The 14,207-nt window shown below is 37.4% G+C and overlaps 1 protein-coding gene across 3 annotated transcripts in view; it reads right to left on the reverse strand.

The window, feature by feature from the left end:
* The window catches only part of LOC114658183 (alpha-2-macroglobulin-like protein 1), a 291,504-nt gene that overhangs the window by 214,654 nt on the left and 62,643 nt on the right, over window positions 1-14,207 (reverse strand). The window contains exons 16-18 of one of the 3 annotated variants that reach the window (XM_051932112.1): window positions 4,047-4,208; window positions 2,860-2,944; window positions 2,208-2,313 (exon numbers count right to left, since the gene is read on the reverse strand). The exons of the other annotated variants lie outside the window; for them this stretch is intronic. Coding sequence (XP_051788072.1) covers window positions 2,208-2,313; window positions 2,860-2,944; window positions 4,047-4,208 — 353 coding nt within the window. The remainder of the gene's footprint in view (window positions 1-2,207; window positions 2,314-2,859; window positions 2,945-4,046; window positions 4,209-14,207) is intronic. 3 annotated transcript variants of the gene reach the window in all.

Raw genomic sequence — 14,207 nt, forward strand, 5'->3', positions numbered from 1 at the left:
CCTCAAACCTGCTCGGAGCAGGTTTGTTCTATGTAAACAAGGATTAGCTCAAACACTTAATCAGTGTCCGTGCATGGAATTCATTCAGTCATGGCTTCACCGTTCATGAATGAGCAACTAATTGATATCGGTGCACAAATTATAAGAAGAGAATTTCATATAGAGAGGGTTTTGTGCGATCGGCAAGATCCTTTATTGCTACCGGAGGAAATTCTTTTCGAAAGATACCGCTTTAGCCAAGGGGGAATATATTGTACCTCAAAAATTTATTACCACCTTATATTCGAAGTCAAACTAGGCGAAGTTGGGCTCTCACAACCACACAGACTGTATGCATTGCTTTGAGGTTTTTTGCAAGCGGCACATTTTTTATATACTGTAGGCGATGTGGAAAATCTATCTAAAAGTGCAGTTTGCCAGGCAATTCGTAAAGTCTGTTTGGCTCTGAAACATTTCCTTCAGGTTTTCATAGTGTTTCCTGGATGCCTGCATGTGCAGACAATAAAAGAGGCATTTCATGACATTGCAGGCAGGTAATACACAGGCAAAAACACCCACAGATCCATAAAGAATCTTACAATCAGCCTAACATTCTCATTACCCAGGATTTCCAAATGTGATTGGGGCACATGGGACTGATCAGAGTGGAGTTTGATCAAACATTATTTGGAAAATGTACCTCTCCTCCTGATGAATAATCAGACAGTGTCTTCATCAAATATTTGACCTTCATCAATATCCCGTTGGTCAGGCACAAGTTCTAGGGATATGACATTCCCTGCAACTGACCCAACAAAAATAGAGGGCTATATGGAACATACCTATGCCACACATTGAGGACAAATGACCATCCTTTACCTGAAATGAAGTGACCACTGCATCCTGCCACTGGTTCTGGGGAGGAGCTTCCCCCTAGAATACCCTCAGAAACAGAGCGATGGACATTTTGCTGGAGAGCCAACTCTTCTGCAGGGGTTAGGTCTGGACCGTGTGAACCTCCACCTGTTTTTTTGCTTGTCTGCCTTCTTATTAGCTTTAAAATTAACATTTTTTATATTATATATGATTATTTATGTCAACAATTCTTTATATAGTTATATATCAATATTTACTAGTTTGAAGTACATTCTTGTACTTCACTTTAACCTGTTCCCATGTTCTCACGTTTGATCTGGAATTATGACATGTTAAATAAAAAATAATCTGACACATAGGAAATTAAACACTGCATTCAGTAAGTACAATGCACACTACTTAGCGTTTAATTTGTCAGCCACTTTTTGCCAGCCGTCTCTTCTGGTTTGGGCTGCTTTTGCAGTGTTACCCCTTGTGCATATTAAGTCTTGAAATTCTTCACGTCCTTCGAATAAAAGGTCCTGCTCCACTTGTGTGAGAAAAAAAAAATGCGCCCGTTCTTTCGTTATTTTGTTACAGCCTATCAAAGACTTGCTGATCATGTTTTCTAGACTCAATATATATGGGCTTTTCAATCAGCGCAGGCACGCGCATTCATCTCGGATGTTTAGATCCAGCTAAACTAATCTACTACACGGCTGCATTTGAAAAACCGACTTATCCCAGATGAGTTTCACCGGCATTAACTCATTCAAGATGAGGCATCTGATCTCGGATGATTTAAGCAACGTATGGAAAATACCCCCCAGGAAGTGATATTCAAAATAAACAAACTGGGATTTAGCAAAGATATATTCAGTTGACATGCCAAGGTAAGAAAACCTACATGTAATGAGAAAAATGGTCAAATTCCTTTAATATGTACATCAAACTCATGGTCAGAAAACAACGCCTAAGGCATAAAACCAAAAGAGAGGAGGAATTCAAGAAAGATAGATTGCAAAGCATATATTTTTGTTTGAGTATCATGAGTCATGTGACCAGCCACTGAGTCCTTAATTGCAAACAGTATGGCAAAACAGAAATTAGCAAGTACAAAAGTTCAAAGTTAGTGTCTCAAAACAAGTGGTTCAAAAGCCATTATCTCAAAACTGGAATTCCTAATTGGTTGGACCTTGTAGTTTGGGTATAATCACACTCGATATCTCAAAGGCCCAGATAGGATAATTAAATTATTATATTTAACACTGTCTAATTAAAAATACATGTTAATAAATCAGAAGTAGAACAGTATCATCCTAATGATCATGAGATTTTCCATTCAAAATTTGCTCTCTTTCGGCTTTACTAACCCGACTGAAATAAGATTCCAAATCCACGTCTCTGGAAAGAATTTACGGATAGTTTCCTTTGCAAAGTCAGGTTGGAAGCCAGAAAAACCTACTCCACCCGCTCCCACTGTAATATAAAAAGATGAACAGAACAAAACAAAACTTAACAAAAAACAATCTGTCTTTGTTAGATTTACTACCATTAGAAACCTGCATCATTTCAGGGTGTTTAAGAGAACAATAAAAATTGCAATTTATAAACTAAACAGGTCAATACAAAAAATAAGATTAGTGCCTGGGTCAGAGCTATTGCTCCTTCATGGCTTCTGAGCCTTGGGTTCAATTCCTATCTCAGTATTTGCATATCTTAAGTTAACATGGGTTTTAAACATTTTCCCAGGTAACTAAAAGTTACAAATAGAAACACAGGTAATTTAATTTGTTTCAACTAGTACTAAAGTATTCTAAATCTTAATATTTGAATTTTGAGACTGGGGCCCTGTTGCTGTCTACAATCCTGGAATCTGAAAGTAGTAGTTAAATAAAATATTATGCCAAACTGTTCAATTCTGTGAATGTTTACATTTCTGTTAATTTTCAATTTTCTACTCCACTTCATCTAATTCACAAATGTGAAACTATAAGCATTAATTAAAAAAAAGTTAAGACATACAACCAGGAGAACTGTTCACTGTTCCTGCATAACAAGTAACTGGCTTCTTTACATCAGAATTGGTCAGTAACTTTAAGCCCAGACTCTGTAAAGGAAGGAAAAGAAAAAATATACTTTAAAGTAGTTCAGTTACTGTAGCAGTTATACAATACTCTTCTCTGAACACAGGGTAGAGTTCTTACATAAAAAACAGAAGTGGAGTTTTGGCATAAAAATCATGTTGTGGCCATACCTGACTTTTTCATTTATGTGTGCAGACTTCTCTAATGTTAACATAACCTTGCCTAACTAATAAAAGCCTTCCATCTTTTGCTTATTACTAGCGAGACATGACGCAAGTTCACTCACAGTTCACGTCACAAGAAAATCAAACAATGGGATGTTGTCCCTGTTCTATTTTGATTGACATCAAATTATTGTGATACCCCTATGAGGAGGTTACATGCAGATTCTTTTTACCTTTATAAAAACTATGACTTTTCAACTTACTTTGCCAAAACAATGATAAACAGGAAGATTACTCTCTTGTCTTCTGTGTTTTTAATAAGACTTAAACCAACACCATTGTTTTAAAATAACAAGTGTTCTTCTTAAACTTGTGGGCCAGTAACGTAACTAAATGTGTCATATTTCGCTACAAAAATAGTGTGTATTTCATAAGATTGTTCAGAGTTGCTGAATCCTCACAGAAAACACACCTCAATTTCTTCATCAACAGTGATGAGCAAACCCCACTGTGTTTGCTTTGCCCTAGGTTTGACAAAATAATAGAAATGCTTGGGAACTTTGCCAAAACTCTGTGCAGTGTTTTAAAGTCAATGAGGAAGTGGGAGCTGAACTATGTTTGAGTGGATTAATGGTGTAATAGTTATTTTTAAGTGACCCTGAGGGCTAGTGAAGCATCTGCCAGCTATGCTGGACTGATTATTGTGGCCAAAAATGTGATCTGTGCTGTGAGGCTGCAGTTCTGATCACTATGTCACTTTGTTTCAATCAACAAAAGACACAAAAAGAAATACCACAAACAAAATACAACAAATGGCCATAAACTAACAATAAGTACATAAAATATAGATCATTACACTCGCAGCTTTTTTAAGTATCAGTTTTTTAATTTAATAAATTAATAAAAAGTAAGGAAAGGAGGAGCGATCACACAGAAAGAATAAAGATAATTTTGTTCTTACCTTAAAGATGCCAAAAATATCATTTTCTGAATGATGTAAAAAAGGAAATATTGAACGCTTCTGTAGTGGGCGCAGAAAAGGGTTAAAACAGAGATCTGGTTCATAGTCTTCTACTCTATAATTGTAGCCAAACATTTTCTGAAAAGGGATCCGATTATATATCTGGGAATCAAGTCAAATGGGAACCTTGTGAGCAACAAAGGCTGTGACAATGATATAAGAAAGACCTAACAGATTATAGGTTTGAACAGAGGCATAAAGCAGTTAGGAAGAAGCTTTATAATACATAAAGTGTCACAAAAAATTATGCATTATTGCCCTTTTTAAAATACATTTCAGTAAATATTTAAACTTTAACTTAAAATTAGTATAATAAGCACAGGGTGAGAGAAAAGAATATTTCAGAATTTTTTCTTCTTTCATTATCTATTGATAGATAGAAAGATATATACTTTATTAATACCAAGGGGAAATTCACATACTCTATTGACATACTATTCACATACTATTGGACCAGATCTTGGTTTTAAGTGCACATGTTCTAGCAGTACATCCTTCCACAGCAAAAACAAATTTTTCAGTACTGCAAGAAAAATGTCATTGATTGTTAATTCAATTAATTTACATAGTTGTATGGTGCTAGTCACTGGAGACAATCTCAGAGAGCTAGATGTGGAAAAAGTAATAATGTTATTTTAAAGGCTTTAGGACTCTACCAAACTGTCATTGTCACAGAATATCAAGAAATTGCAAAGTTTTCTTTTCCTTCTATTTTTTTATTGTTATCTATTTGCTAGTATGTGACAACAGTAGGTGGCGCTGTTTTACAATGGTTTGCTAAGATGCCATGCATTACAAGCTGGAGGCATGTCTGATGTTTGCATGCAAGTATGTGGGGTTATTATGATGGGCACAATGACTTCCTTTACAATGATCCTCTACACTGACACCCCACAATGTAGTTTGCTGAGCCTACTGCTGTAACGATTATTTAGTTTAGTTTAAGTCAGGGGTGCCCACACTTTTTCGGCTTGCGAGCTACTTTTAAAATGAGCAGGTCGAAATGATCTACCTACATTAAAAATTATATATATATACACTGTATATATATATATATATATATATATATATATATATATATATATATATATATATATATATATATATATATATATATATATATATATATATATATATATATATATATATACTGAGTATACTTTATACATAAAATATATGTTGTCATACCTTGCATAAGTGAATAACCCTTATGGCATAATAACAATTCAATACATTTATGGTCACTACTGTATTTGGATATAATCTTCATGTGGGAAAAGGCTGACTTGCATAAATAAGTAGAGCTGAATAATGCAGTCAAGGAGGTAGCACATTTCCTCATGTTTGGGTACTTTTCATCTGTGAGTAAGTTCCAAAACTGTCCATGAGCCCCATACTTCAGCTGAATGTCATCCTGTAGTGTCAAAATCTCATCCTCCACTGTAGAGGAGTTTTAGGTGAAACAGTGTTGCAATTTTTGATGCGGGTGAATCACCCTCAATGTCCTCCCTAAATGGATAGCACATAAATGTAGTGATTGGCTCAAGTAAAGCTGAGTCTTGAAACCATCTGTCAAAATCTGACAGACAATTTTCAATCTGCTCTGTGTAGCGTATGCTGTCAAGTTGCGCACACGCCTTCCATTGAGTCTCCAGCTCTGGCGCGAGGTTTTGGATGTTCTCCAAATCAAGGCACTGCAGATTTGACGACAGATGTTGCATTTTTCGTTTGAAAGCATTAACTGAGCTAATCATATTGACCATATTGTTTTGTCTTTTCCTTGCAGCTGTAAGTTAAGCTCATTCAACATTGTAGCTGCTGGAATATAAGGTGTTATCAGGCACGGGTAAAATGCGTGTCAAAAGAACTCTCAAAGTCCAAAAGTTCATTCTTAAAGTATTTAGTTAAAGTTAAAAGCAAACAATCCGCACAAGAATAAAAGAAAAAATAGTTACACACGTAGAATAAAAGGCAAAAAAAAGGGAAAAATGTATCTTCTATAAACTTAGCTTTTCCTGAAAGACTTCAGTTATTTCTATACTTAAAGGTTCTTAATTTCTTTTCCTCTACTTAAAGGTTCTTAATTTCTTCTTCTGTACGCTTTATGTACGGCACAACACATAAATTAAGTGCTGTTTTCTTACATATTTACTTCACACACTCAAAAGGCTCGTATGCCAGTTGGCACATAGGCAAGTGCTCAGGCATGGTCACGTGCGGTCACGGTTAAAAACCATATGCCCGTACACCTTATACAAGGCAAGGCTGTCACTAACTAACTGAAGAATAATGTTTACTCCAAGCTGTTAGAAATGGCAAGAATATACCTATACGGTTCTATTTACGGGGGTTATAGGAACCTCTCATAGTTTATGCATTGTCATCTAATAAATATTCATGAATCTTATAGAACTAGGAAAATGGCTCTTACACATCCGGCCCCTAATTGTTTATGCTAGGGCAGAAATCAATTACTTTAACATTACTTACTGAGAGCCTTTACTACTTTACTAAACTTAAACCTTACTTAAAACTTAAGAAACTTAGAACCTACTATAAAAACACAAGCACAAACTTAAGAAATTTAAACTTAAGCATGCAAAAAGAAAAATTAATTATTTGCTGTTTCCTGGAGCAGGCACAGTTTGTTCACAGGTCTGTCCGGTGTGCTGTCTAGGTCTGCACACAAACTCCACAAGTCTTTTTACTGGTTCGATTTTTTCATCTACACTTGCAAAATTTACTACACACTTTTTGATTTCCGGATCTTCGCTAGTGGACAGGTCCACTTCTTGATCCCAAGCATATTTCTCTTTAGATAGATAGATAGATTTACACAGTTCTCTTAGAATGAGCTTAGCAGGCAGTATGACTGGTGCTAAAAATCCAAGTGGGTCATATATTGAACTGACCACAGACAGAATACCACGTCTTGTAGCAGGCTTATTTTGTAGCTTTACTTGAAACTTGAAACTGTCAGTTTGTGTGCACCATTGAACACCCAAGGCTCTTTCAACTGGTAACAAGTCATGCCTTAAATCCAAGTCTTTTTGATCTATTGCTCTGTCTTCTTCAGGGACTGACAGCAAGACTGCTCTGCTATTACTTATCCATTTTGTAAGATAAAATCCTCCCTTTGAGCACAGGGTTTGGAGATCTTTGGCCAATTTTATGGCTTGTTCTTCTGTATCAACTGACTTTAAACAGTCATCAACATAGAAATTATTTAACACAGTTTTAACTGCTTCCTCTGGAGTTGTGGGTTCAGTGGGTTCCTTGATGGTATATCCATATTACTAACCGAGAATGGTAAACCGGAAGGCACAGACGCAGGTCTCTCGCTAAACCGGAAGGCACAGACGCAGGTACACGGCGATGGACCCAGGAGACATAGTGCACAGGCGCCGAACACACAGAACAAACAAACACAACAGGATTCGGCGCCCCGCCCAAAGTTAAACCGGAGAGAGTACGGATGCCGCAAACGTACACACTACACAGCATAGTGAAACCCGGGATAGTACGGAAGGCGCATGTGTCACCGCCATATTGTGAGTGGCACTACTGCGGAGTGAAATTAGGAATAATGTGCTGCTTGGGATTGTACAAACCGCTGAACGCTTTACACCAAATTCAAAGACAATACAGCTCAACGATACAAACACGAGCCCACCTGGATAACATCAATGAACGCAGGACCTACAATGCGCGTCTGAAACTGCGGAAGCAAAGCAGGCACGGGTTCAAAATGAACGAGCTCGACTGACGGATATACAAACACGAGCCCGCCTGGATAAAATCAATGAACGCAGGCGCCTACAACGCGCGTCTGAAATGCCGCAAGCATGTGCTCTCAGAACATATAAAGCGTGTAAGGACAATATGGAGAATAGAGACCCAAAGGCGTGGAGAGAAAAAAAGGCAGATCTGATATTATGAAAGCAGTGGAATTCGAAAGGCTCCAACACATGATGGCGCGATACACATGCAGAGAAAGGTACAGAATATGAAAGCAGTAAAATCCAAAAGTATTGTAGCGTCCCAGCCAGGTTGAGGGCTTTTTGGTTTTAAGTGACTGTTAGGTCCGATTGAGGGAGGGCGGAGTATAGCACGGAAGACTGATAGCGGGGTATTGATTGATGCGGTAAGGGGGGGCATTGGAGAGGGTGCTAGAAAGTTGTGTTTGGGGTTAGGAAGTCGGCGATTGTTCAAGTAAAACTTTTGTGACATTTTATCATGTCAGTCGCTACAGTATCAAAGAAATGATAGTAAAGATCGCATTACCGCAAACAAAAGGTGATTAATCATCAGAGCCAGGTGTAATTGAAAAAATAGCAGGACAAATCGAGGTCAGAAATAAAAGGCAAAGAGTAAACAACAAAGTCTTTTCGCATTTGCATCATTCAATGCACAAAACGTGGATTTACACAATAATGGACCATATGCTATGAGAATCTATGGTCCTGGAACAGTTAAAGCAACAACAAGTTAAATTTCAAAGAATACACAATTCGGTCAGGTGTATATTGATGATCACGGAGAAGCGATGCAAATTTTAACAGGCAAAAAAGAAAGGTAATGTATATATTCCGCAAATAACATTACACACCAAAGGAGATCGTGACATGACATTCATATTAAAATGTTTAAAGTTTACCGTGAGAATAGCATTTGCTATGACAATCGATAAATCACTGGGACAAACATTAGAAAAGGTCAGATTATTTATTAGAGAAACAGAAACAATATTCACTTATGGGCATTGTCAAAATGTGTCTCCAAAAAAAATTGTTTTTAATGAAGCTGTAAAGTAAAAGTTCAAATAATGATATTGAAACAATTCCAAAGAAAAAAAAAACATTTAAATTGTATATCAGATTAACCAAACACGGGGGTTGGCGAGCGAAGCGAGCAGGAGGCAAAGCCCCCTAGTCCTTTGTCTAAGATGTCTTTCATGAAAATTTTGTAATCCTCATGGAATGTTGGGTACTTCGTAAATTTCCTTTTAAGTCCAAAAGCACATTGTTTTGCAACACAGCGATTGTTTGACATTTTAAGAGTTTCATCTCTAAAAGGCAGGTTAATGCAATAGTGTCCATTCAATAGTCTGGCAGTACCTGAGGCTATGCACATGAATTTAATGTCCTCCTGTGACATTTCCTCCTTTTCCTCATAACTGCGTTCTGGAAAGTCTACATTGTATTGCTGGAGTAGCATTTGTTCTATCTCCATTACTGTCACATGATTGACTGAATAACTTTGCAGTCTTTCTTTGTCTGAGTCCTTCATCAATCAACAATCCACCCATGGAATGTTTTCACAGCATAAAGTCCTTCATTTTCACTATTTATGATTTGCCATGGCTCTATGACTTTGTGGGCATTTGTACACATTTGTACAACAATAATATTAATAATAGAAGTGAAATTACAATATTATTGCTTTGGTCAGCATTTATCTGGGGTAGCTGCACATCTTTTAAATAAGACAATTTCTTGACATCTTTTTCTTTAGGGCTGTTCTCCCTTTTCACTGGTACAGAGGTCTGTGTGAACACTTCTGGTGTATCAAAAAATGTATTTTCTTCTATTGCACAGACTGGTAACTCTGTTGAGACTGTACACTTCACTAATTCCTGTCTATTTACTTTGTCTCTTTCTACAGTGCTGATGTAGATGTGTGAATTTCTTTCAGAAAGATTTAACTGCTCTTGCAAACGTTCTGTGCAAAATGTAGCTGAGCTGCTAAAGTCTTTTGGAGTAGATGTTTTCACTCGTTTCAGACTTAACTTTAACTGGAGTCACAGCTAAGACACACTCTTTACCAGCCCCGGTATCAGTACAAGTCTCTTGTGGTTCAACAGAAATATGGGCAGAAGAAACATTCTTCTCTTCCGACTTAGCGTTCTCCTCTTTAGGAGGTGTGGCTTTATCGTCGGTGCCTTCTTCCTTATTTATATGCAGAATCACTAGATGTAAATGAGAGCATATTTCACATTTAATTTTTTCTTCACAGTCTTTGCTAAAATGTCCTTATTTAGGGCGCTTAAAGCATAAGCCTTTAGATTTCAAAAAGTCAATTTTTCTTTCATAAGTTAATGTCTGAATTGCACTGCATTCGTTAAGATCGTGCTTTTCATTGCAAAAAAGACAGAGCTTACTACCGTTTGTACGTCCATCTGTCTCCGCCTTTTCAACTGATGTGTCTGTATCCCTTTTTTTGTCAGCAGCAGAAATGTTTATAGCAAAACTGCTTTCTCTTAGGACGCCTTTCAAAGAATACTTCTCTTGATCAGTGTTGTCCTTTTCCTTCTCGAAAGTATGGCTTTGTAGAGCTGAGCTGCACACGCGGTTCAAGGCTGATGTTGTCTGTTTGTCCAGAACATTCACTGGATCGGTGAGGGGGGTTTGCCTGCTCTCCGTACTTTCAATACTCTGAACTTTGCATTGCCACGGTGCTTGTAGGTCTTGAGGAAGTTTACAGACTTTAGTACGAATGTTATCATTACTTTCAAATTGTTGTCCGCTTTGTAAGTCGGGTATAATGTTTGTATATTCGCTTGGGGAGTTTGCATAATCGCTCAGACCTTCTCCTTTCTGTAGCTGGTTTCCATAAAGACTTTCAAGCTTCATTCTGGCTTTTTGATAACCTTCTAACGGTGACAAATGTTTACAGTCTTTAACAATCTCGTGAGGTGAACCTTTAGTAAACTGTGCCAAAAAGTTCAATTTATCTTGAGGATTCTCTATCACCTCATCGATATCTCGGTCAAATGCTCCTATAGAATCCACATATTTCAAGGGATCGCCATCAAATATTGGAATCTTTCTGTATGACACATAAGGCACTTGGGTCTTATACTGTTGTTCTTTCAGTTGATCATGACACTGTTCATAGTGCAATTGTTGAAGAGGTGCTGGTGCTTTATTTTGTTGATCATAAAGCTGTTGCTGAGAAATGTTTTTACTTTCATTGTTACGTAGAAAGTCACGAATACTTGCATCTTGTGGCTTTTCATTTCTCACATCTGGTTTCGGAGGAACGTTATTAGAATTTGGTTTATCTGAACTTCGATTACGTCTTTTAAGAGCTCTCAATTTTTCTTCTGATTCTTCGATAGCTGCCTTCAAAGCCAATTGATCTCTTTTAGCTTTCAACTGTATTTCTTCAAGTTCTCTTTTGGCTTTTAACTGTGCTTCTTCAGCTTCTCTCTTAGCTTTTAACTGCATTTCTTCCATATCTAGAGCCTGTTGCTTTCTTTGGTTTTCCGCTTTAGCCAACAGCACGGCGTGTGCTGCCTCTTGAGATCTGATAGCACTATTAAAGTAGTCGCTGTACTTGTACGACTTTTACTTTGAATGGAAATCTGAGATATACTGTCTTCTGGAGAGACGTCAGCAATGCCAGTCGTCATTCTGTAATCCCTGAATTGGTTAGCCGAAAAGTCAGTTTGTTGGTGGGGGTTTTTATTTTGTTGTGCTTCAAATATCCATTCCATTGTATTTCCACAAAACGTGTTTATAGTTTCCATTTTAGAGTCAACGTTGTTTTGTATCACTTTCCTTGCATCTTCGGTGTTCTGGATGGATAAAAGTTTGATGCTTAACCTTTTATATTCAATTCTCGAGTTGGCGAACAGATTCTCGATAATTGATTTTATATTTTCACAGTTATATTCATTTTTTGTAAATCCATTATAAACAACTATCTGATTTAATGAAGAGCATATTTGTAATCCATTTCTGACTGAAGTTTAGTTGTCGCTGTATTGAACGGCTTTCTGTCGTCATAGAGATGGTCCTTTGTTGAAAAGTCATATTCAAAGCGACTTTCATTCACACCACGCAGATGTTTCCTCTGGATGCCGGAATCAGCTGCCATGATGATTTTATTAGGTGTTTAAGCTCCTTTATAATTTATACAGTCTCGCGAGGAGCACTAGCAATTTTCAAACATGTCCCACTCCAATAAGAGACTAAGATCAAAGGTGCCTGTTGAGTCCTTTTCAAGTCGTCGTAGTCCGATCTCAAGCGTAGAACACGCAGGCTTACTTTCTTTATAATCCAAGGCAAATTTCAAGTTTTCTTTCTTAGGTTGATTTCAAACCTAGGCAGTTTTGAAACTTTATAGGCAGGTTTTTAACTTTAGTGTAGCTGCTGGAATATAAGGTGTTGTCATGCACGGGTAAAACGCGTGTCAAAAGAACTCTCAAAGTCCAAAAGTTCATTCTAAAAGTATTTAGTGAAAGCTAAAAGCAAACAATCCACACAAGAATAAAAGAAAAAATAGTTACACATGTAGAATAAAAGGCAAAAAAGGGAAAAACATGTTGGTCAGATTGGAAAAAAAATGCCAAGTCAAGCAGCCATTGATCGTTAAGTTGCTTGTATTCTATATGTTTAATGACAAGGAGAAACTCCTTTTTCTCCGGCCAGGGGTCTTGAAATCTCAGCAGGAATTTCTCCCTAGCCATCTGCCTCAACGAAGGCCTCTTTTATCATCTCTCCATTTTAGAAAGACTTCTTATGCTTAATGATCGAGTGACTCACCCGGAGCGATGCTTCGGTGTGTCTGCCTTTGCTTTTGAATTCAGTCGAGTGAAAAATGACGGCTGTCCGATTAACTGCGATTTTAGTTCCCTCTCCTTTCTCTTTCTCAGATCGCTTTTCGGAAGGAAGTCAGTTTTGTAGTTTTTATGAACAGTTCGAAAGTGCCTTTCCACATTTTTCTTCTTTGGAATAGCAATGACAGATTGACATTGTGAGAAAAAAAATCATCTTCCAATTCCACATCCAGCCCATACCCACCCCCCCACCCCCGAACAAATTTATTTAAAATCTCTTCTTTAGTCGATATAAATTGGAAGGGTAACTAGATCACTTAGATAGCTGGTGTTTTACAGTAGCTCGCGTGTTTGATCGTGCGTGTGGGATGACCAGTGTGTTAGAAGAAAAGAGATCTCAGACTGGCCGCACTGAATGTCAATCAAGTGGCAAATGCCATAGGGAGGATATATGATAGACTAACATTTAAAAAAAATTTTTTTTTTGAATGCAACACAATCTACCTGCACTACCTTTCTGATATACCGGTTGATTGCGATCAACGTATTGGGCACCCCTGGTTTAAGTGATAACTGGTATTATCCCAGTGTAAGTTTGTCTCCCTGCAATGGATTGTCAGTTTCTTCTTCCAAATACTGCTGAGATGGGATTTCAGCCCCATGTGACACTGAATTAAGACATGTTTGTTCAGAACAATGACTGGTTGTAAAATTACTTAACTTCTTAATCTATACATATTAATAAAAGGCAAAGCCCTCACTGACTCACTGACTGACTGACTGACTCACTCACTCATCACTAATTCTCGAACTTCCCGTGTAGGTGGAAGACTGAAATTTGGCAGACTCATTCCTTACTGCTTACTTACAAAAGTTAGGCAGGTTTCATTTCGAAATTCTACGCGTAATGGTCATAACTGGAACCTATTTTTTGTCCATATACTGTAATGGAGGAGGCGGAGTCACGTATCACGTCATCACGCTTCCTATGTAATCACGTGAACTAAAAACAAGGAAGAGATTTACAGCACGAGTCAAACGCGGGAACGAAGGTAAATGACGTTAATTTTTGAGTGTCTTTTAATACTGTGTAAGCATACATATTAACACATGTGCAATTAAACGCGTGCATTTACGGGGTGATTTCTCAGGCTTAAAAGCTCGCCTTTTATTAAAAACGTAAATGCAAACTGTTTTCATTCTGAAGGGCACAAACCACGTTAGATTTCAGACGTTAAACGCGCAAAAATGTCGGTACACCAGATAAATAAGCGCAACATATTATCAGTTGTATTGTATGCTTACAATACATATAGAAATGTGTTAATCGTTAACTAATATTATGGGATGGTGTTTTTCGACTCGCGCCTTGATTTAAACGATTGCATTTCTTGGTGGGTTTGCGTAGCTTATTGTCAATATCTTTACACCTCTTTTTAAGACTTAATTTAAAAAGGTTTTCTTTTCTTCTTAATTAAAATTTAAAAGCAATACTTCAGCGCTGCGAAGCCCCTCTAGTGCTGACGTCCGAGGTTTGA

This window comes from Erpetoichthys calabaricus, chromosome 9, assembly GCF_900747795.2.
Source record: "Erpetoichthys calabaricus chromosome 9, fErpCal1.3, whole genome shotgun sequence".
NCBI lineage: Eukaryota > Metazoa > Chordata > Cladistia > Polypteriformes > Polypteridae > Erpetoichthys > Erpetoichthys calabaricus.